General features: G+C 43.6%; 1 protein-coding gene and 1 pseudogene across 4 annotated transcripts in view; one reads left to right on the forward strand and one right to left on the reverse strand.

Moving 5' to 3' along the window:
• Window positions 1-149: 149 nt before the first annotated feature.
• Window positions 150-22,751, reverse strand: part of PDXDC1 (pyridoxal dependent decarboxylase domain containing 1) — a 51,425-nt gene continuing 28,823 nt past the window's right edge. For all 4 annotated transcript variants that reach the window (XM_061599301.1, XM_061599300.1, XM_061599299.1 and 1 more), the window contains exons 11-23: window positions 21,534-21,635; window positions 20,689-20,814; window positions 17,121-17,171; window positions 16,463-16,526; window positions 16,176-16,252; window positions 13,895-14,000; window positions 12,636-12,807; window positions 10,320-10,426; window positions 8,612-8,733; window positions 6,191-6,283; window positions 5,398-5,494; window positions 4,614-4,718; window positions 150-2,825 (exon numbers count right to left, since the gene is read on the reverse strand). In XM_061599301.1, the coding sequence (XP_061455285.1) occupies window positions 2,581-2,825; window positions 4,614-4,718; window positions 5,398-5,494; window positions 6,191-6,283; window positions 8,612-8,733; window positions 10,320-10,426; window positions 12,636-12,807; window positions 13,895-14,000; window positions 16,176-16,252; window positions 16,463-16,526; window positions 17,121-17,171; window positions 20,689-20,814; window positions 21,534-21,635 (1,467 nt within the window). In that variant the 3' untranslated portion in view covers window positions 150-2,580. The remainder of the gene's footprint in view (window positions 2,826-4,613; window positions 4,719-5,397; window positions 5,495-6,190; window positions 6,284-8,611; window positions 8,734-10,319; window positions 10,427-12,635; window positions 12,808-13,894; window positions 14,001-16,175; window positions 16,253-16,462; window positions 16,527-17,120; window positions 17,172-20,688; window positions 20,815-21,533; window positions 21,636-22,751) is intronic.
• LOC133372183 (5S ribosomal RNA) lies at window positions 20,241-20,359 on the forward strand (annotated as a pseudogene).

A 22,751-nucleotide genomic window follows, 5' to 3' on the forward strand; every position in this document is an offset into this window, starting at 1 on the left:
ATGGATATGGCTAACTTAGGGTTGTTTTCAATGGGACTACTCTGAGTACTACTTAGTTGAATTCAGCCCGACCGTATTAAGTTGGCATAAAGGTTTTAAAATGGGGTTACAGAATATACTGAGCCACATATTCAGTTCTTGTATACCCCTTTATTTTTATCTTTTGAATATCACTCATTTTTCAACATGAAAATAACAGATGGAAAGGAAAAGGGAACCTCCATGAACTCATGAGCGTGCCTGCAGTCCTCTCTTTTTCATTTGTCGGACTACTTCACATTTCTGGTGTGTCAAAGATTGGGTAAGTAGTCCTGATGCATGAAACTTTATTTTCCTCTTAAGAATAGCTCAGTAGTCAAAATGGTTGATACAGACTCGGACGTTAACAAGTTGAAGAACCTTTATTGAAGCATTTGGGAAGTATCTAAATTAGGTCTGTTTTCCAGCAAAACTGCCAGCTTAACAATATAAAAAACATTAAAATTTGTATTAACAATTATAATTTTAACCCTTTCCCCTGTTCAATGAACCCCAAGTTAATATAATTCATTTTACCACATAAACTGTCAAGGAAGACAATAATTAAGTGTGCACTTCTAAAAAAAAGTCAATCCTTATTTGAAGAATCAAAGCAAAACTATGAAGCTTGTTTGTATTTTAAGATTTCCCAACCCCTTATAGTCAAGAGAATGAATCAACTGTACACTTAGCAATAGTCCTCAACACACACCAAGGCAATGGCCAATGTCTGCCACCATTTTGCCCCTCAAAATCCACTGACAAAGAAAATGCTTTGAGGGATATTACAAGCCGCTGCTAGATGAACTCGTCAAAGAAATGAGTTTCTTTGGCCAAGGACTAAACTAGATATTATCGTAAACATAATCTTAAATTCTCCTGATTCTATAACTTACCTTCTCCATGTATGGGGCACGTTAACTGACTTCTTATGCAACTTAGACCACCCATAAGTTGTATCAGAGCAGGAAAATTATGTGCACTGTGCCTTCAATCTGATCTTCAGTTACACAGCTTACGGATGCTTTTATATTGCATCTGGTTGGTTGCATTTGAAAACAGTTTCGCTCTAGGTTCAGACAAGCACCTTCTACCACATGAACCACTTGGGGGTTTCTTCTTGTACATATTATTTAATGTTCATTTTCTGTGCCTAGGTGCTACCATTGCACTATTTATGATGACGCAATGCAAACACTATAGTAGGTGCTTGCAAACAGCTATGCTTTTAATTCGTTATTGGTGCTCATGTGGATTAACATCTCCAGTTGTGCAGGACTATGCTGTACTTAAGTTAGCAGGCAAGTTCTTCGGGCAAAAATCCTTTTTGGGTGATTTTCAATCCATGTGAGTTTCAAAATAATTGAACGACGACTCGCAAGGGGATTGATCACATAACTCACTCAAAATTAAATATTGCCTGGTATTTTCTTTTTACACGACAAGATGCAAGCTCAATACAGAATTAAAGAAGTTACTAAGGTGAAGACGGCATAATTACAGGGGAAGAAATAGGCTTCTGAGTACTTGCTCTTGGGTTGGAAGAAAAAGTTAGCTCATTTTTTAAAATAATGCAGCAGTGTAAATAATCTAGTATTTTCTCTGGGAATTTACAATATGTAGGAAATGTAAACTATTGATCAGAAAAATCTAGGACAGCAGTCCAGGAAACATCACAGACAGGCAACATGTCTGTTCAAGAGTTTCACTGATATCTTTCAAAAGATGTGCCACAGAGGGTCTGGGATGACTTCTTGTCACTCTAAGACAATGCTTTCCCATTGGGTTTCGTTCCTACTAGCCCTACAGGGGAAACTGGGGGGCTATTCGCTCCCAGCGGCCATGGCAAGGAATCCTTCTACAAGAGGAATGTCTGCCTCAGTGACCCAGTTGCCCTGTTAAACTGCAAAGCCATTGCTCTGTTTGAGGAAAAAACACCACCAAAAGTAGTGCTCAGTCACTGATATGTACACTTGAGGCAAATCTCCAGGATAATTTTAAAAAAAAGACTATTCATAAAATCAAGGGTGACCTTAGAAGCCCAATGAGTGTGCCTATGGGTTTGTTTACCTATTAAAAAATAGGTATTTTAAAAAATAGGGTAGTGAGCAGGTGGTAGGTTTATTTAACACAGAAATCAGAACATTTTTTACAAAAAAAACAACCCCCAAAGGACCAAGTGCAGTTGATCGTTCCATCCTAAGCAGAGGTGTCTGGGCAAATAAGCAGCAAATCATTCTTTTGCCACCTGGAGACAAGCTGGCACTGCCAATTTTCCTGTCAAAACTGCTGTTAACAACCTTGGCAGTATGAACATATGCAGGACAAAGAGCTGTCATGACAAAAGTGTACAGGAAAAACAAGGCCACTGCCCTACAGATAAGGTGAAAAGGGGTGGGGGAAGAGAAGATTTCTTCCACTAATCTTTGTGCAAAATCTCCAGTAGTTATTACGGTGCTAACTGTGGCACTGTTCACATTTTAAATGCATCATTAAGTTTCCCCTGCTAGAGAAGGGAGTGCATTTGCTATACAAAGTCTTTAACTGCACAGCGTCTGGATTTTATCTTCGACTCTCTTGCTCCTCGGATGTAGTGCAGTCGTTTGCCAGGGTCTGGGGCTCGTCACCCTGGGAGCCTTTATCCGTTTCCAGGTTTGGAAGCACGCTCTCATCTGCCTGCTCCGGGCCGATGGGTAAAGCCGCAGCTGCCCGTTGCTCTGCTCGGTCCAAATCATCAATGTGACTCACCGAGCTGGTCTCGCTGCACCCATCTGAGTTCCTCAAGGACCTTTTAAACAGCTTTTGTCCTGGAGCAAAACATTTACATTAACATGTTGAAAGAAAAACATGCACATGCGATTTAGCGCTCAGCTGCGAAGTCAAAGATTTCCAATGCTGCTACTGATTTATGCACTTGGGAAATTACGGCCAGAAACTCGAGCCAACGGCTAAGGTTGCTTCGGCATTGGGGTAGACAGAGCTTGGGGAGTGCTTGTGATTTTGAGCAAGGACAGCTAACGGTAATGGGTACAGGATTCAGCCTTCTCAGATTCTCAGCTTTGTTTTTAAAATGGAAGTTCCTAGTTCTTACGGATTTCCAGAGGGGTAACAGTGTTAATCTCTTGCCGCTACCTCCACCCCCAAAGTCTTGTAGCACCTTAGACTAACTAATCATTCACAAAATTTATAGACTACCATTCACTACATAGTAATCACATGGTGGGTTCCAACATGTTATCTAAACACATAATACAAATAAATAAAACCATATAATACTAAAATTCAAGATAAAACTATTTACAGGTAAGCAAAAGGCTGACTAACAAATATCTTCAAAGTCTGAGAAAACCGGTATGTTTCAACCAGGCATCTGAAGCTTAATAATGTAGGGGAAGCGAGTTCCACAGCGGAAGTGCCACTCCAGAGAAGTGAGCCAGTCTCTATGGGGTAAAGTGTTCTGACGAGTACATGGGTCCTAGGTCATTCAGAGCTTTATAAGTCAAAACTAATGGCTCAAATTGGGCCCAGTGACATAAAAGCAACCAGTTTAGATCTCACTGAGTAGATATTATATGACTGCTGTCAACACTGAAGCAGTAGCATTCTGCACTAGCTGCAATTTTGAGACAGTATTCAAGGGGAAGCTCCAATTAAGCACATACTGTAATAGTAATCAAAATATGAGATTACCAGAATGTGCAGTACTGTGGCAAAGCTATCCTGGTACAGGAACAGCCGTAGCAGGAAATAGGAACCCTTCCCCACAAAGGGCAGTTGGGCCTCTAGTGACGATGATGGTCACAGGTGTACCCCACAGTACAAACCTGCCCCTTCAGGGGCAGTGCAACTCTCCCTAGAACAGACTAGTCATCCAATTCCTGGACATATGGACTACCCACCAACAGCACCTCTGGGTGGAATTCAGCTTCAGTTTATTGGCCTTCATCCATGCAAAAAACCCAGAAGCACCTGCAACATGTGATGGGCTCACAACTGCAACAGCCCATGGTTTTTCTGGTGGCCGTGAAATCGTCAGCTGTCCAAGACCCAAGGGGGGTGTTGCAGTCTCCCAGTATAAATGCTTGGGGTTTCTCTGACACCATTTCTAAGCCTGCCTTCAATAGCTTGGGCATAAACCGTAACACATCTGCTAGTTTTTAAAATGCCACTAAAGATGCTCTTTGTCCTCTGAAACAAGAGCAAGGTTGTGGACTCTGGTGGATTTCCAGTAGAGAGTGCTTGGACATCCTGCATAATACCTTCCCACACTTAGCAGAAGAATAAATGCATAGTTCGGAGAAGGGCTGTAGCTCAGTGGTAGAGCAGAAGGTCCCACGTTCAATCCTCAGCCTCTCCAATTTCACAGAACCGTACATCACGCTGGTTCTCTAAAGGGGCTGCATGCGCATGATCGAAGGAGCAGCAGGGTAAACTGCCTGCTCCGCTAACCCTGTAATTTAAATACCTCACCTTTGCGTGAAAACGGACAGTGAAATTGACAAGAAACATTCAAGAGAACTGGCTCTCTAAAGCTAGAAGCAGGAGCGCAACTCATTAGGAGCTTTTTAAAAGATGTGATGGAAGGGAGGACTTACCAGGGAACCTTTGTTTTGAACGGCTTGATGTGGGAGTGGGCGGTGGGGTGATCCCAGTGCCCTGCACTTTGGAGACATATGTGGGCTCTGTAGACTCTAAAGAACCTGCCGAAGAAAGAGTGGGTGCCCTCGGGTTAACATGCCAAATAACAGCATGTTATTTATAACAAAACAACAGTAATATTTAGCTGAACCTTTAAGTTTGGAAATGCATGGTGCTCTCTCGCATAACCTTTGACACCGATTTCAAAGCAATTGAAATTCCAAAGCAAGCCCCCATTGGAAAGTGGCTGCTGCTGCTGGGTCAGATGCTTCTTTTGCAACACAACATCTTTCCGGGAGCTCCCAGGCTGCTCCATGTGATGCAGTTTGCAAACTTCTGAACAGCCCCCCTTTGGGTCTTTCCCAAATGTTGGGAGTTTGGAGACACTCTCAGTTCCCAATTTAGAAGGGGTGACTCCCAACAGTTTCTCACATAAGGGTTTAGAAATTCTAGGAAGACAGACATGTGTGCAAAATGTCCCATGCAGAGCCCTGCTGAACCAAGCCATCTATTCCAGCATCCTGCTTTCCACAGGGACTAATCAGATGCCTTTATGGATCCACAAACGGGGCAGGAAGGCAGCAGTCCTCCTCCTAGGTCCCACAAGCTGGATTAGGAACCGGATTCATATCCAGCCTTCTTCAAAGCCACACCAACTGTACATATTATGAAGGGCCATTGCTGGTAAACATTGGTTCAATACCATAATCGCTGGTGTAGCTGACAGAAGTTTCACCCCACCTGCTGTCAGGTTGAATGTTCGTCCCTTTGGCGAAGCATGAAACGGAGAAAACCAGTTGAGCACGGAGCCCACTACAGGAATCTGTCGGAGCAGCCCCTGAGAAAACAAACATTTGGGCGGGGTGTGTGTGTGTGTGTATTTATTTATTTAATTAATTTGTATACCACCCCATAGCCGAACCTCTCTGGGCGGTTTACAACAATTAAAAACATTAAAAACAAATATACAAATTTAAAACACATTTTTAAAAGCAATTTAAAAGACACATGCTAAAATGCCTGGGAGAAGAGGAAAGTCTAAACCTGGTGCTGAAAAGATAACAGTGTTGGTGCCAGGCGCACCTTGTCAGGGAGATCATTCCATAATTTGGGGGCCACCACTCAGAAGGCCCTCTCCCTTGTTGCCAGCCTCCCAGCTTCCCTCGGAGTAGGCACCTGGAGGACGGCCTTGGATGTTGAGCATAGTGTACGGGTGGGTTCGTGTTAGGAGAGGCGTTCCATCAGGTATTGTGGTCCCAAGCCATGTAAGGCTTTATAGGTTAAAACCAGCACCTTGAATCAAGCTCGGAAACATACAGGCAGCCAATGCAAGCAGGCCAGAATCGGTTTTATATGTTCGAACTGTCTGGTCCCCATTACCAATCTGGCTGCTGCATTTTGCACAAGCTGCAGTTTCTGAACTATCTTCAAAGGCAGCCCCACCTAGAGCGCACTGCAGTAATCTAACTAGCTAAGAAGCTGGTTGGCAGTGTTACTGTGACTGCCTCAGGGACATGGATGGTAAGGCGCTCACCTCTTCAAGGAGCCTGTCCTCGTTTGCTTTCTGCAGCTGAACTTGCGCTTCCTGTATGCCTTTCCGCACAACTTCTGTCATGTTCTCCAGCAGCTGATTAAAAATGGAACAGTAGATGTTATTAACGCTTCTTATGTTCCTGGTCATGAAGAAGATATTTAAAACCTCTTTGAAGAAGAGAGATAAAACAGGACAAAGAATGTCTGCTACATGAATGCAGTCTTACTAGTGCATATGAGCACCAAAAGTCACTGCCGAATTTGACCAGAGGGCACCAGATAAGCTTACAGAGGGTGTAAAACTGGGGCAGCAGCAGCAGCTGTTTTTGCAGGCACTCCTAGGACTGGGACAGGAAAGTGTTTTATTTCTGCTCTGAATGCTGCATTCATACAGTCAAAGCTTCCTTAAAGTACTAGCCACTTTCACAGATCAATCAGTGACCTGGTTAGGAACGTAGGAAGCTGTGCCTTGCACCGAGTCAGACCCATTGGTCCATCAGGCTCAGTATCGTCTACGCTGACTGGCAGCAGCGCTCCAGGCAGGCTTCTCTCCCAGCCCTACCTGGAGATGTCAGAGATCAAAACTGGGACCTTCTGCATGCAAGTCAGACGCTCTGCCACTGAGCTGTGGCCCCTGCCTGTAGCTACAGCCCTTCCCTGTCGTGTCGCATGGCGCTATAAGCCACGAACAAACTTTGGGGATAGCTTGCGGTCACGGCTTAGCCCGGAGTTCCGGTCTGAAGAACATGCTAAGCAAACGCTGGCTTATCTCGGCACAGAGCTGACTGGGGAGGAGCAAAGCTGCTGGGAGCTCTTCCCTGGGAGCCCAGACCTTTAAGTGGTCCTAGTAGGCCACAAGTTTGGCTCACCATGCGGTGCGAACCAGCTCCATATGTTTACACCCTCTTTGGATTTGTCACTGATGACATCAGGAAAGGAAGCAAGCTGCGCTTTATTCTTTTCCCAAAAAATGAAATCCATTCACTAATTACTCGCTGCTTGTCAGAAAGTTAACCACTGACATTAAAATGGAAGAACCCTGAGCTATTTAGTGATTAAAAAAAAAAAATCAGACAAGGAAGCTGCAACAAGCAATTTAATTAAGATACTGGAGGGGGAAAAAGAAATGAGGCCATTCCCAAGGCAGTAATTAATTATTGCTTTGCTCATTAATCAGCTCTGCTGTGCTTAACACCTTGTGAGAATCCAAGTGTGTGCACACTGAAGAAATAAACACACCCATTGATTTGGGAAAGAGGCAAAGTAATTGCTGGGTCAGTTTCTATTACGCCTTCTCTGGAAATGGGTGACTCTTCTGACCTTACGCAGCTGTCACAGGCCTTAATACAGTGGTCTTTCCTGTGGCAATAGTGGCTTTCAACTGAGGCTTGTGTCCTCTGACTCAAAGCAGGTGGCAGCAGGGACACCGACGCCACTTCTCTCTCCCAGTTGCTGTTTTGTAAAAAGAGGCAGAGGGAACCAGATGGGAAGAGCAGGTCCCCTGCTGTGCCTTTTGAACCAAAACAGAGCCAACCGTGCACAAGAGGTTCCCAGCAGGCTTGCGGAATAGTGCAGAGCCAAACCTTTAAAAAATAAACCTGGAAGGGGTAGGGGACAAGACCTCACAAAAACAGGACTGGTCCGTGACTGCAGGGAAGCCAACAAAAACACAGGAGGAGGGAGAATAGAGTGCAGTAACTCCGAACCGGAACAGGAGCAATCTATGCTGTGACATTTTGTTGCAGGCCCCGCTTGTTATTGCATTATTAACATGGATACAAAGAACTGCCCAACTAGTGCTACGTACCCAGGAGGATTTGGCCAACAGATCCTTAAAACAGCAGCCCTTCATATATGGGAGTCCGCTTTTGAGAAATGGGGAGAGATTCCAACGCAGTGGCCAGGGCCGTAGCTCAGTGGGAGAGCAGCTGCACTGCCTGCAGAAGCTCCCAAGTTCAAGCCCCACTGCTGCCAGTCAGTGTAAACATTGCTGAGCTAGATGGACCAAAGATCTGACTCGGTATATGGCAGCTTCCTGTGTTCCAGTTTGTGATACAGCACTGAGCTCAAAATAAAGTGTGGAAGAATCCTACTGGGCATGCCCAAGCCCGCAGGAGTACCTAAAGCAGCTCTTTGGATCTCGGCCAACATGACTGTTAACGAGAACAGATTTAAACAAGCAGGAGTCCCGTGGTGGCTTCACGATTAAACAATGTTATTGTGGCCCGCCCATTCATAGGGAAATCAGTTTAAAATAAAACAAAAACGCTTTAAGATTGTGTTTGTTGTTCTCGTTTGTAATGCAGCTTTTGGAAGAACAACATATTTATCATTAAAAATTAGATGCAAGATGAACAATAAAACCGACGTGGGCTTTGCCCGTTAGGCTGCCATTTTGCAGGCTTGCAGCTTCAGTACATACCCTTGAATTTTCTTCAATTTCTCGGCCCGTGGCGGCAATCGTTTCGACGAGTTCCGACACATCCAGATCCTCAGTGACCATTCCGATATAGACGCAGTGCTTCTCCCCTCCAAACTCTGGACCTGAGCGGTGGGGGAGGAGGTAGGATGAGATTCTGCAAACACTCCAGAACCTGTAAACATGCCTGCTTTGAAACAGGTGCGGAGCTTATTTTCAGAGAGAAGTATTAACTATTAGTATGGATTGATTCCATCAAGGAAGCCACAGACCTGAACTTACAAGATCTGAACAGGGTGGTTCATGACAGATGGTCTTGGAGGTCACTGATTCATAGGGTCGCCCTAAGTCGTAGTCGACTTGGAGGCACATAACAACAACAACAACAAACTGATCTTTGGATTCAGGGTGTGTGTATGTCTGTCTATGTGTAGCTGCAGCTCAGTGTGTGTGTGGGAGCATAACTCAGTAGTAGAGCATCTGCTTGGCATGGAGAAGGTTCCAGATTCAATCCCCAATGGCTTCTCTAGGTAGGGCTGTGAAAAAGTCCCTTTTAAAACCTGGAGAGCCACTGCCAGTCAGTGTAGACAACACTGAGCTAGATGGCCCAATGATCTGACTCAGTGTAAGGCAGATTCCCACGTTCCTGTGTGTGCACATTCGCGCCCACATTGGGGAGCATTTAATCTCACAAGAAATCTACTGTACAAACTCATGCCACCTCCAGCCTTGAAGGGAAAAAGGAGATACCATTTGGCTCTCCCCATTCCATTATTGTTTTCAGCAGTGTCAGCTCCTGGTGGGAAGTGCCACTTCAATGAGTCATCCAAAAAAGGAGGAAATTCATTACCAAAAAGAGGACAAAAGACAACATAGATTTGCCCCCCAAAGAGCATATCCTGATGTGTATGTATATGTGCAAAATCACCACTACTACACTTGAAAGAGAAACACAATCCATCTCCCATAACGGGGAGGGCAGTGACCTGTGTGCTTGCTTGGCCAGGTGTTCATGGGCATCTTTAAGGTCCCTCCTGCACTCTCTTCTTCTGGTTTTTTATCTTTAAACCAGACTTGGATGAGACAGCCCTTCAAACACAGGAATGTACTCCACAGAGTAGGGCACCTCCTCACAGGTACATGATTTCTAGAGAGTGCCCTCTTTTTTAACAGATGGCAGCAAGCACTTTGACAGCAGAAACCGCTCAAGCGACACACCGCTGCTCTTCTACAAGTGCTTGTGGCGAGGATGGTCCTTCCCTGCTCCTCTGGGCTGAACCTTCAAGCCCTGCCCACAACTTCCAAGGAAGCCACCTTGTGCCGTGTCTTGCTCGGCTTCGTCTACACCAACCAGCAGTCTCTCTCCAGGCTTCACGCAGGAGTCTCTCCAAGTCCTACCTGGAGATGTCGGGGATTGAACCAGGGACTTTCTGCATGCAACTGCAGATGCTCTACCACTGAGCCGTGGCTCTTCCGCGTCAACAGTGTTCTCTCCCCCCACTCCCCATGAAAATTCCACATTCTAAAGAATTTTAAAATTTTGCAGCTAGAACAATTAAAAGCAACAAACATTCAAACTTCCTCAGTTTGGTAGAGAAAGTAGTATTAATGAATGGCTGCAGGTTTTGGAAGGGATTCCCCCCCCCTCCAAAATCAAGACTCCTTGCCATTTCCCTCCATCCTTGGAGTAGTTCAAGAGGTAGTTAATTACCTAAGGAAAACAACAGATCTGATTCCAGCTCGTTTAATTTTTTCAGAAGCCCATTGTTAATCTTCTCCACTTCTTTCTCCTGTTTGTCTTCAGTCTGCCCCTTGTACCTTTCAAAATCAGAAGGAGAGACATGTAAGTAAACTGTGTTGGTGTTGGGAAACTGTAAAATCCTATCCTGCTTTCCAAGAAAAGTTTTGTGGATTTAAACACAGAAATTATGGCTTATTTATCCATTTGACACCATGCTTACATTACTACAAATCGTTGGACACCCTGTCATTTGTGCTCTTTCACAAACTGTATCCAAAAGTATATATGTACGCTGTTTAACCTGAACAGTACTAACCCTTATGAAGTGCATTGGATTATTTTTTTTAAAAAAAAAAACCCTAACATTTTGAAAATACCAAAGTGGGGAACCATGATCGAATAGGTTTGGCACGAAGGAAATGTTAAATGGTAACAACCCAGAGAATTAAAAGCACCCAGTGAAGCTGAATGGCAGGTGATTCAGGACAGACAAGAGGAAATACTTCTTCCCACAGTGCATAGATATCCCATGAAATTTGCTGCCACAAGATTTGGTAACAGCTGCTAGCATAGATGGCTTTAAGAGCGGTATAGACAAATCCACGGAGGATATGTCTATCGGGCTATCTGTTATAATTATGATTATTGTTTATTACCCCCCCTTCACCCAAAGGTCCCACGGCGGGTTACAACAGTGTTTAAATACAGCATTAAAAACAATCTCAAACCACGTAATAGGGTGGGTCCTAACAATATATGTCTCAGGTGTCAAAGGCCAGGGTAAAGAGGTGCATCTTTAGCATTTGCCTAAAACTGTACAGTCAGGTTGCCAGATGCACCTCAGTGGGGAGTGAGTTCCACAACTTAGGAGCCACCACAGAGAATGTCCTCTCCCTGACCACCGCCGGTTACTCCTGAGGGCAGTAAACTACCAAAAGGAACCCACTCTGCTGATCTCAACACCCAAGAGGATCTGTAGGGAAGAAGGCGATCTTTTAGATATTTGGGACCTAAGTCGTTTAAGGGTTTTAAACACTAATGTGAGGACCTTGAATTGGGGCCGGAAACGAACTGGCAACCAATGGTTATATGATCCCTCAGGACCAGAAGCCTTGCACCTCTGAAAATCAGTCGCTGGGAAGCAAAATTGGGAAGAGGGCTATTCACGTCATGCCCTGCTTGTGGCTTCCTGGAGGTACCTGATTGGTCCCTGCGACGAACAACATCAGATTAAACAAGCCATTTGTCAAATCCAGCAAGGCTCTTCTTATGATTTAAGGTTAGGAGAAAAGTATTCACAAATGCAAACACAGATCGAATTGCACTTTAGAACTTTACGGAAATGCTATGCTGATTACCGTACAAGATTCCTCTTAATCCTGCACATACCTTCAGCAACACCTGCACAATCAATATGGCAGCCAATGGGATATAGCGAGAGTGAGACCCAGATTTAAGTCTCCGCTCAGACATGAGGCTCACTGGGTGATCTTGGGCTAGTTACTACATCTCAGCCTAACCAACCTCACAGGGTTTCTGAGAGGACAAAATGGATGTTAGGGAAGGGAAAAACCACACACCTTGCTTTTGAGTTTTTTGGAAGAAGGCCGATAGAAAAATATAATTAATAAATAGCTGCTACCAAAAAAGCAGCTGGCCAGAAGCTTTCAGTCTGTTGAAGTGAAACAAATGTAATCCATTTATAGCTGAAACAACTGATTCTTCCAGAAAAAGAGTCTTGTCTATTGCAAATAGGAGCCCACAAGTAATTCGGCTTGAAAGAGCCTTTTGACTGCTGCCTGGTACCTTAAAATGCTCTCTCAGCCCCAGGGAAACTGGTGATTAAGGCAACCTTTTAGTCTGACATATTACCTAGCTCTGAATCCAGTGCTGATTTTTGCCCCCCAATTCTTCAGTTAAATCATCATAACCATCAAGCCACCTAGCATGTTTATCCAGTTAAATATGAATCTGGCACTTCCCCCCCTTCCCCAGCCAATGACCCCCCAAAACCCAAATTAGTTTGTTTAAACTTAAAACATTACTCTGAGGGGCATGGTGAAAGCAAGGTGGCTTAGTGATTGCCACTAGGGCTAACCAATGAGCTTACTGCATAGCCAAGTTCTGGAAACAGGAAGAAGCAGTTGCTCCTGAGCTCAGCTTGGAAGCTTGTATGCCTGTCCAAAAAAGGGGTGAATGTGGATCCACAGTAGCCTCGCACAAGATCTATACTTCTGTAAGGCTGTCAAAGTGCCTTGAGGAAGTCTTTGCAGAGTAAACACGCACCTTACCACTCCAAGGCCAGGCCAGCTGAGGTCTTCAACATAGGAAAGACCTACAGTTCTTTTCACTTCTTGCTCAAATTCATCCCTTAGTTGCAGCGTGCATGTCAGGACTGGAATCTTCATTTTTAAGCAGTCCACCAACTGGTCAACGTCTTGCACTTCAGTTCCTAAAACTGAAGAGCATAATCGGTTAGCATGTGATATGGTATGGTACATACACAGGCCAGGCACACTGTACCTTTCATAACCCATTCAGCAAGCTGAAGAAAAGTAAGTACATGGGTGATATTAAAAATAAAAGACCCTTGCTGTCTTCTGTACTTTTCTACTTGGCACCCTTCTCGTTGATCTCATAAAAGCATGACTGATAATGTGTTTCCGGTAAAGTATGTACTATATAGGGCGATATACTCGTAACTATGGAGATTATGCGAGAATGTTTACAACAACAAATTATATGACAAATTTGTCAATTCCAAAGTATAGAAAAGCTTTCACACTCATTAGGCTCAATGTTTTACCTTCTGCGCTTCTAGAAGGCAGATTTAACAAGATGCCAGTACAAGAGCACGACATGGGAGATGTGGAAACTGTTGCTCATGTGCTGTTATATTGCCCTTTTTATCGGGACTCCCGATTTGATCTCATCACCCCAATTCTTCAAAAAATCCCAGGGAGGTCTGATGCATTTTATTTAGAATATTTACTCTCAGACAGGATCCCGCAAGTCACAGTTAACGTGGCAAGATTTTGTGCATCAGCTGTTACCGGTAGGAGAGTGATAATGGAAAATAGTAATAATAGCTAACTTTTGGGAGCCTTTTTGCCCATCGGTGTATTTAACAACACCATTAGTGCCATATTTTAATATTGATAGGTTTTATTGTTTTAATATTCTATAGTGCTGGTCTTTGACCATAATAAATGATTGATAGATAGGGTTGCAGCATTTAGTTATCAATTTACAACCCATTTTGATCCACTAAAAACATGCCTCCAATTAACTGGGCAGAAGGGATTGCAGTTAAATTCATACTCAGGGTAGACCCACTGAAATCAATGGAGTCAAAGTTAGGCTAAAATATGCCTAGCTGAATCCAGTAAAGTTTGTCCTGAAATTACTGGAGACCAGTATAAATAAACAAGGAGATAAAACACACACCCATTCTCATGTACAAAAGAATGAAGACTTTTGGAAAGCACAAAATCTGCCATTTAAGTGAGACGTTTCTAGGTAGATACTAGAAGTGACCCTGTTACCTGCAGAAGTCATGAATGGGCTAAAACGCACACAAGTGCCTTCATCCTCCAGTTCCACCACATCAACTCCGCTGGCAGGCACCAGCTGAGCCAACTGCTCTCCCAGCTGAAGAGACAAGGCAAAATTAACGGGAGGTGAATTTCTCTTTTTTTTTGAATTTCAAAATTCCTTTTATTTCATTATTTCAGTATTACAATTCATTAAGCTCCAACTAGAACAAATTATTTTTTTTAAAAAGAGAAAAACAAAACAGAACTAAGCTTAATTAAATTGCAAACTATAAATTACAGGCTTTATACATCTATAAATTAAGGGCGGGTAAAACAATTTGTTCCGTGCATTCAGGGAATCAGAGTTTACAACTGATTAGCTGACCTCATTTCTTTTTCCCTTTCCGCTTTCCCCAGTTACCATTAAGTTCTATTTATCTTTGCCATATTTCTACATTGGGTCCCTGTGTGTATCATTGTTTGTGTAAGAAATTGAGTGCCGCCATCTTGTGTAGTTTGTCCCCTGGATGCCCTCAGCTTGTGAGATTTCTCCAGCAGGGCTGTTTGCCAGGCCTCCTTATACCAGCTGTCTAAACTCTGCAAGTTGAATACCTTCCAATGCTTTGCTATCAATGCCCTGCAGCTGTCAATAAATGTGTGACCAGCTATTTATTTTTTATTATCTCTCTATCAGCACCAATGACCAGATTCGAAAGAGCCAATCTTCAGGCAGGATTTTGAGGTGGGTTAGGTTTTTTACTGTTATGGTTTTAAATTTTAATGTTTTAATGTATTGTTTCATCTTGTACGTCACCCAGAGTGTCTGGACAACCAGCCAGATGGGCGACTAATAAATAAATTAATTAAATAAATAAAAATAAGAAGAGGAAGAAATATTTTGTTATTGATGAGATTTCTGAGAAAACCTTTTCCCAAAAGGCTTTTACTTTTATACATTCCCACCACATGCAGTTCCAGGTGCCAATCCTTTGGCATATTTGCCACCACATGGGGGATGATCCTGGATGTATAAATGAGAGCTGTTGGGGAGTTAAGTGCCAGCCATGTGCTAATTTTGTGAGAGTTCCCTTGTTTGTGACGAAAGAGATTTGTATGGTGGTTTTGTTCAGAGTTTGATTCAATCTTAGCTTTCCATTTCCATTTTCCAGTTAGATTCCCACCACTCTTTCTGGCGATCATTTTAACCATATTCCAAATATAATATGTTTTTATAAAATCTAGAAATAAATCCTGATTCCAATGTCAGAGTCCCTGTAATAATTTTCTCAAATATAGTTAACGGTCTCTTAGCTTCCCTTTTAGTTTCTGAATTTAGGAGGAACAATCGAAGTTGGCATCCCAATAACCACGGCAACGGGGTATTTCCTAGCTTATTTCTAATGATATCAGTAGTATTGAAAAAAGTCTATCAAGCGGCATACATTTCAGGCTTTCCATAATTGCAGACCATATGCCCTCCCCTTATTTCTGAAGCCTGGGTGATATTCAAGTGGTATAATTGGAGACGTTCTTGGTGCTAACTGAGCCTTCCTTTTTAACCATATCTTAAAGGTTGTATATGTGAATTTATTATTAATTCCTTGCATTATCCTACACTCATATTTCAGGAGAGGAATCCCACTTAACGGGTTTTACTCTCATTTATCTGTCTACTACTTCCAGTCAGTTCCCCCTCCTTTCTTAGTTTCTGTTGCTGCCTCCTGTCGAGGGGCAGGAACTCGGTGGCAGCGCACCTGCTTTGCACACAAAAGGTCTGAGATTCAGTCCCCGGAGTCTCCAAGGTAGGGCTACGAGAGAACCCTGACTAAACTCTGAGAGCACTGCTGCCAGTCGGAAGAGACAATACTGAGCTAGGTGGGCTAATGGCTCAACCCGCAATAAGGCAGCTTCCTATGTTTTTATGCCCCCTGTAGATCTATGCTCAGGTGTAATAATATAGACTGTACCAGACTGGATGTTGCTTTCTTTACTGGAAACATCAGAACTAGTAGAATGTCACTGGCAGCAAGACCTGGCCACAGACTAAGGGACAATATAGTAGCTACTCTTGCACAGAATCGGGAAGGTTTGCAAGACTTCCCTAAGCCATTGAAAACCCTAGTAACAGCCTTATTTGGAACTCAAGTGAAGGAAATACTTGTCAGATGAAAGACCTGACACCAGCAGTGTTGGACAGTTTTCCTCCCCACAAAGGGTAAGTGATAATGCTTAAAATGTTTGACCAGTATCAGTATGGCATATATAGGATGAGATAAGGAACAACACTTACCCACTGATTAAAAGTATCACAAATATATCTCTTGTTGCCAGTTATCATAGGTGCCTGTGCAGAATGTAACATATGATCTGCATTCAAAGAAAAAGGGAAATAGATTTTAGCGCAGGATTCAGTTAGCAAGAGTCTAAAGATTCACTCATTGACCCTACTTTGCTCCCTTGAATTTACTCAAAACAGATATTTTTATGAGCATTTCAGAATTCAGAAGTGTTCATAATAAGATGTATAGAAGGAATATTATCTGTGAGTATAATACATTTTTTGTCTACATTACTCACCTATACGTGGAAGTTCTGGGGAAAACTTGAATACTACCACAGGAGAGCTAAGTTCGTCTTCAACCTTGGAAATGAAATTCGGGGGGGGGGGATTAAATCCACATCCCAACATGCTATGAGAGCATCTTAATGCTATGCACAGAAAATTAACTCTTTAGGGGGCCATATTATCATCACTTCTGTCATCAGGGTTAACATTCAAATTGTAACAGAGCCAAGATATTATATTAGAAACTTAGGCTGCAATCTCCAAAGAGAAGCACCACTGAATTCCTCAAGGCTTACTTCTATGTAAAGTTGCACAGGATTGCAATGTAAAATACTTGCCACTAATGCTAGCTGTTTTCATCCTAAATCCCTATCTCAGTGTAGACAAGGAATCTCTGACTGTTTCAAACATGCCCCTTTACACAACAGGCCAGATAACTTAAAAGCCCTTGTTTGTGTTGAATATTGCCTACAACCTGCTGCCGTGCTAAATATAGTATTGTTCACAAGATCCCTTCTTCTGAGCTGAAACTGGAGTGCCCCTAAACCCTCTGCTCTTCCCTTTCCCCTTTAACTAACCCCAGCAGGCAATTTAAATCAGCTAGAAGTTAGAATGAGTTAAAAGCTTAAAATAAAAATTTAAAAATTAAAGTTCAAAAAGAAAACTTACAGAGGTTTTAATAAAATCCTGGTTCTTCATGTTTTCCAGCAGCCGTTGGGTCTGTTGAGAGTAGATAAAAATTAGGGGAGAGAGACGAAAGAACAAAACTGCATAATAAGCATTACAAAAAGGCATTAAATGGGTGTGCCAGCTCACATAAGATTAAAATTCGTATCAAATCAAACCAGAATCAAATAAGCAGACTAGTCTCATCTGTAAATGGAGCAACCATGACTTAGCTCACGGAGTTGTGAAAATGAAATCAAGATCGGAAAGCACTTGACACTTCTGAAAATTTGCCACACAAAGTGATAAACAGCAACATAACTTCACCTTAAACTGCTTTAATTTAGCCACCTCAAGTCATCATGAAGTACTCCAAAACCACCACTTTCCCCTTCTCTAAACACAAGTAGGCTGCTAATGCAATCACCTATAAACATGCATTGTTGGGAAGTCTAAAAGCAGAAGAATCAGTTACATTATTAAAAAGCACAGCAATATCCACAGCCTTCCTAGGATGTACCATAGCAGCAAGCCACATGAACTATTTGGCTCTGTTGGCTTTTGGCCAAGTACTGCACACTCAGAAGGGGGCCACTGCTTAAGTATATGCAACTGCCATGACTGACACATGTAAAAAGTGTATCCTCTCAATGGCGGTAACTGCATGTTACTGGTGCGAGGGTGCACACCACACGCTTATGCCAGTACATGCAGCTGTCCCTCATAATGGCCTACTAAGAGCCAAGAGGGCAAAAGCACTTTCTCCAGGCTGCATGTACAAGATACAGCAGGTTTCCGTCGCCGTTGCCAGAGACAAAGACCACTTGCCAAACCAGAGACAAGAAGAAAGAGAACAGCCCGATCAGTTTACACCCTTTAGAGCAAGTATGAGGAACCTTCTGCCCCCCAGGATGTTGCTAAACTACAATCCCCACCACCCCTGGCCATTGGCTATGTTTGCTAGGGCTGAAGGGAGTTGTAGTTCAGCAGTGTCTGGAGGGCCAAAGGATCACTGTGATCCTCTTGTACAAGTTTGAATTTTGCATAGAAGTTTATGTACCCCTTTCAGTGCACTATGATTTTTCCTCTCTAAACCTGTGTATATGTGTGCGTGTTCCTGAACTACTAGTCTCATCCCCTCTGGCGACTGACCATGCCTGCTGGGGCTGATAGGAGTTGTTGTTCAGCAACATCTGGGAAAATGACGGGTGCTGAAAAAATATTATCAAGTAGCTAAAAAACAGGGAGGTATGTGACCAGGGGTGCAGCCGTCCAGGGCCTTGGGGCGTGTGTGTCTTAAGACACCTTCCTTTTTTGGGAGCAGGGTCCCAATGTCTCCAGCATCCTACGAGCCAATCAGCATGAAAGACGAGCATGCTAGCCACTGAGAAGAGTCTTCTAACATGCTTCCTTGTTCTTCCTTCTGATTGGAGCCAATCAGAGTGAAAGGAGGTGAGTCAGCCACTGAGAAGACTCTTCCCAGTAGCTAACCCTCTCCCCTTTCTTGCTTATTGTCTCCTAGGGACATCTGCTGTTGTGAGAGAAGGCATTAACAAGTATCAATTCTCAACCAAGCAGCAAAAAAGAAAACAAGAGGGGGGTATGGCTGAATTTGCCACTACACTACTGTACGTGACTCAGACACCCACCTATGCTGGGCCTTCCCATCAATGTCGCCCCTAGATTTCGTGGGGCCCTTGGACAAGATGCCTTCTGTGGGTTCCCCTGCCTTCCCTTAGTGGGGCCACCTCCTCCTTCCCATTGTTACCATTGACCATTCATTTGCCTTCCCCTTGTAGGCCAAATCCACCCATACAGCCCAGGAGGAAAGGACAAGGCGAGTGGAGGCTGCTGCGTATTCTCCTCAGTCTTGTTGTTGCTTTCACATTTGGGGAAGGCAAAGGAATGGGGAGCAACAATAAGGAGTAGGGCTGGCAGCTCGGGGACAGAGCGATGAGCAGTGGCGAGGCTCAACAGGTGCCTGATGACACCAACCTGATGTCAGGCCCCCACTTCCCATCATCTTTTATGACGGGAAATGCCACTGAAAGGCAGAGCAATGACTCACTGTAGCATGCAGAATGAGCCCACGACAAACAGGGCAAGCCCCCAAGCTTGTAAAGTTCTCTACAGGAGGATTGTGGCCAATATCTTTGAGAACAGGTGCCAAGATACGTCAACAGTTTCATTCTCTCGCCACCAGAGGGTTGGCAAGCAGTGGTATAAAGTCTGCAAAGCACTTCCTGGACTGACAGTTGTATACAAAATGACACTTTGCAGTTTGCCAGCCAAGCCCCATGCTGCCGGCCCAGTCTCTATTCCTCCTTGAAGCACAGAGGAGCTGAACAATGGAAATTCTTGGCCAGCTGTCTCATTTAAATAGGAAATCATTGTATTAGAGAATTCAATGCCCAATAAGCTATGTGGCAGCAGATTTATGATCAGATTTCCTCACTTAAACACTTATTTCAAAGTAGTTGTCGGAGGCTCTGGTTTTGATTAGAGCAATGGGTGGATGCGTTTAAATCTCTCTCTATGTATCTTTTCCCCAGTCGAAATCCCTACTCCCACCCAGAGCCGTCGTCAGCCCCACTGGGGATTTGTAAAAATACAGTCACCTCTATTTCCTTCTCTTTCCCTACACTGCCCCTGGTAGGCTAATAGCTACTTGGGGGGATTTAGATCACAAAATAGGTGTGTGTAGGAAGAATTAAAACTCCTTTTCCTATCACTGCTCCTCTGATCAAAATCAGCCCCCCACAGCTGCTCCGATGTGTATAACTTAAGGACTACCTGATCCCTCATATCCCAGCTCAATCACCAAGATCTTTGGGGGAGTCTCTGTTGGCTCAGATGCACAGCTCGTAACTACTAGAAGCCGTGCATTCAGTGTTGTGGGCCCAAGCCTGTGGAACTTCCTCCCTACTGAGACTGGACAGGCATACCTCCTTGCTGAACGTCAGGTGCATGACTAAGATTTTCTTGTTCCAGCAAGCATTTTTAAAGTAGAGTTCGGTTTCTATGATACATCTGTACGGTTTTATTGTTTCACTTTGTGTATGATTTGCTTTTATGGACACCGCTTAGAAATGCAAATGATTAAGCGGTATGTAGGTGTCTTTTGCCTACGGCCATATTACCCTGAACACGGCCAATCTCATCTGATCTCGGAAGCTAAGCAGGGTCAGACCTGGTTAACAGTTGGATGGGAGACCACCTGGGAATACCAGGTGCCGTAGAGGAAGGCAATGGTAAACCACCTCTGAATACCTCTTACCATGAAAACCCTATGAATATATCCAAAAAGATTCACAGGGTCATCATAAGTTGTAATCGACTTGAAGGCATATAACAACAACAGATGTCTTTCAAACAAGTAAAATAAATAATTAAAAATAAGCTGCAAGATCCATTTACAGATGACTTGTGTTACATGTCACACGAACAACATACACACACACACTTCATGTCTTCTCTGGCCAGGGACTGAGAACACAGCAACCTTGCTATGTGCCTAGAAAACAAAACGTACGTTGGTGCACAAAACCCAAACCAATCCCCAATTTCTTACCAACTGAGATGCGTGTTTTATTCTTTCAACAATCCCGTCATGTCCAAGGTATTGCAAGGAGAGCCACAGAGGCAGAGCTCGGAGCTTCTCAACTGCCTGACTAGAGGTCAGGCCTGCAGCTAAGGACTGTAAGCAAGCAAACAAAAAAAAGCATTTATTGAATTTGGCTGGGTTAGTCTACCTTATTTGGAAAAAAAAATCTGGACAGATACAAGAGTCGCCAGCCTTTTTGGGCCCATGAATAAATTTGGAATGTAGAGAGAGTGCTGTCTGCGGGCGCCACACCCTCTGGTTGTTTCTCACCCTCTCTATGCTCCTTCCAGACAAATAGAAAAGGGAGAAGCATACACCCCATGGGGTCTGGGCACAACTCTGGTCCAGCAGAATTAAAATGGTTCCTCTAGAATTTGTATGATTTTACACAGGGTTCCCCTCCCGCAATAAAAACACCATCAAACAAGGCTTACATTGGTAGACTGTACAATACAAAAGAAAGATCCTTCTGAGCACTACAAAGCCATTAATCCAAGGCGCAGATCCTCATGGATTTTTGCGCAGGATGATAAAACCACCAACTAATCAAATAATTCATCTGTGGACATTCATGATTCAACGGTGGTTCGGGGGAAATCCCACGTAAAAAAAAATGATGAGGATCCATACCTCGGATCCATGTTTATGTGCCATAGCTGTGCTGTAAAGCACTGGGCCTGTGGAGAATGATGTGAACTGTGTTTTGATAGTGCTTTGGAAGGTGGGGAAGAGAAGATATTTTCTGTGCACAGAACCTCTTGAGGAGTTTTGGGATCAAGCAGTGAGCCTATGTACAAAATAAATAAGCCTACCAAAGAAGGATCTTCATGTCTGTAGAGAGTCACTGCAGGCACTGCTGGAAGACCCAGCCAGGGACCCAGAGTCAGGGTCATGCTGTCACATTTGGTTGCGGCCTGTAGAAAGTAAGGCATTGTTTTATTATTTTAGGGCAGCTGAAAACAATGCAACCTAGGAGCCAAGCTTCTAAAAATGAGTGACAGGTCTCTTTAAGATGACACACGTGGTGTCCAGAGATGATGTGAACATCTGCAATCACATCCAGAGCAAGCAACTGGCCTTTATTGGACATGAGAACCACCTACCCATACAGCCTCCATCTTCCTAGAAACTCAAGTTTCTTGGCCCTCATCCAGTCCACCACTGGATGGTCCAAGTCACTGACCCGGGGCTTGCACTGCCACACCTGATTCAGATGTTATGAAGAAATACAGCTGAGTGTTAACAGCATGTTGATGACACTGTCCTCCAAAATTCCTAGGGTTGTATCTAATGTTAGTCTTATTCAGAGTAGATCCACTGTAATTAATAGAAATGATTTACTTAGTTCTATCAGTTAAAATGGATGTACTATAAGTTAGTTGGGTACAACCTTTAATGACTGCTCCTAACATCTTCTTGTAGATGTTAAATAGCATGGGTGATGCAACAGTGCCCTGTAGAATCCCATAGCACATTGTTCTTCAACCTTGGGTCCCCAGATGTTGTCAGACTACAACTCCCATCACCCCAGCTAGCTTAGCCAATGGCCAAGGATGATGAGAGTTGTAGTCCAACAACATCTGGGGACCCAAGGTTGAAGAACGGTGGGCACAGCACAGGTGCCAGGGGGACGAAAAGCATCCCCCCCTCCAGTGCTACTCGTCAGACTCATCCACACAGGTAGAATAAAACCACTGTAATACAGTGCTTCTAATATCCATCCTGAACCGTTGGTCCAGGAGTAAACTATCGTCAATTGTATCAAAAGCCACTGAGAGATCAAATAAGAGTAACAGGGTTGCACTCCGCCTGTCTCAATAAAGGTCATCCATCAGGAGAACCAAGGTTGATTCAGTCCTGAACCCAGACTGAATTGGATCCAGACACAGAGAGTGTGTGTGTGATGTTTTTATTTGTTTAACTGTAAGCCATAACAAAACATAAAAAGGGTTCTGAGTTGATCCACAGATTTAGCTCTTAATTTCCTAGCTGTTAATGCAAAGAAGGAAACATGCAAAGTAACATAATTT

Source organism: Rhineura floridana, chromosome 17 (genome assembly GCF_030035675.1).
Source record: "Rhineura floridana isolate rRhiFlo1 chromosome 17, rRhiFlo1.hap2, whole genome shotgun sequence".
Lineage (NCBI taxonomy): Eukaryota > Metazoa > Chordata > Lepidosauria > Squamata > Rhineuridae > Rhineura > Rhineura floridana.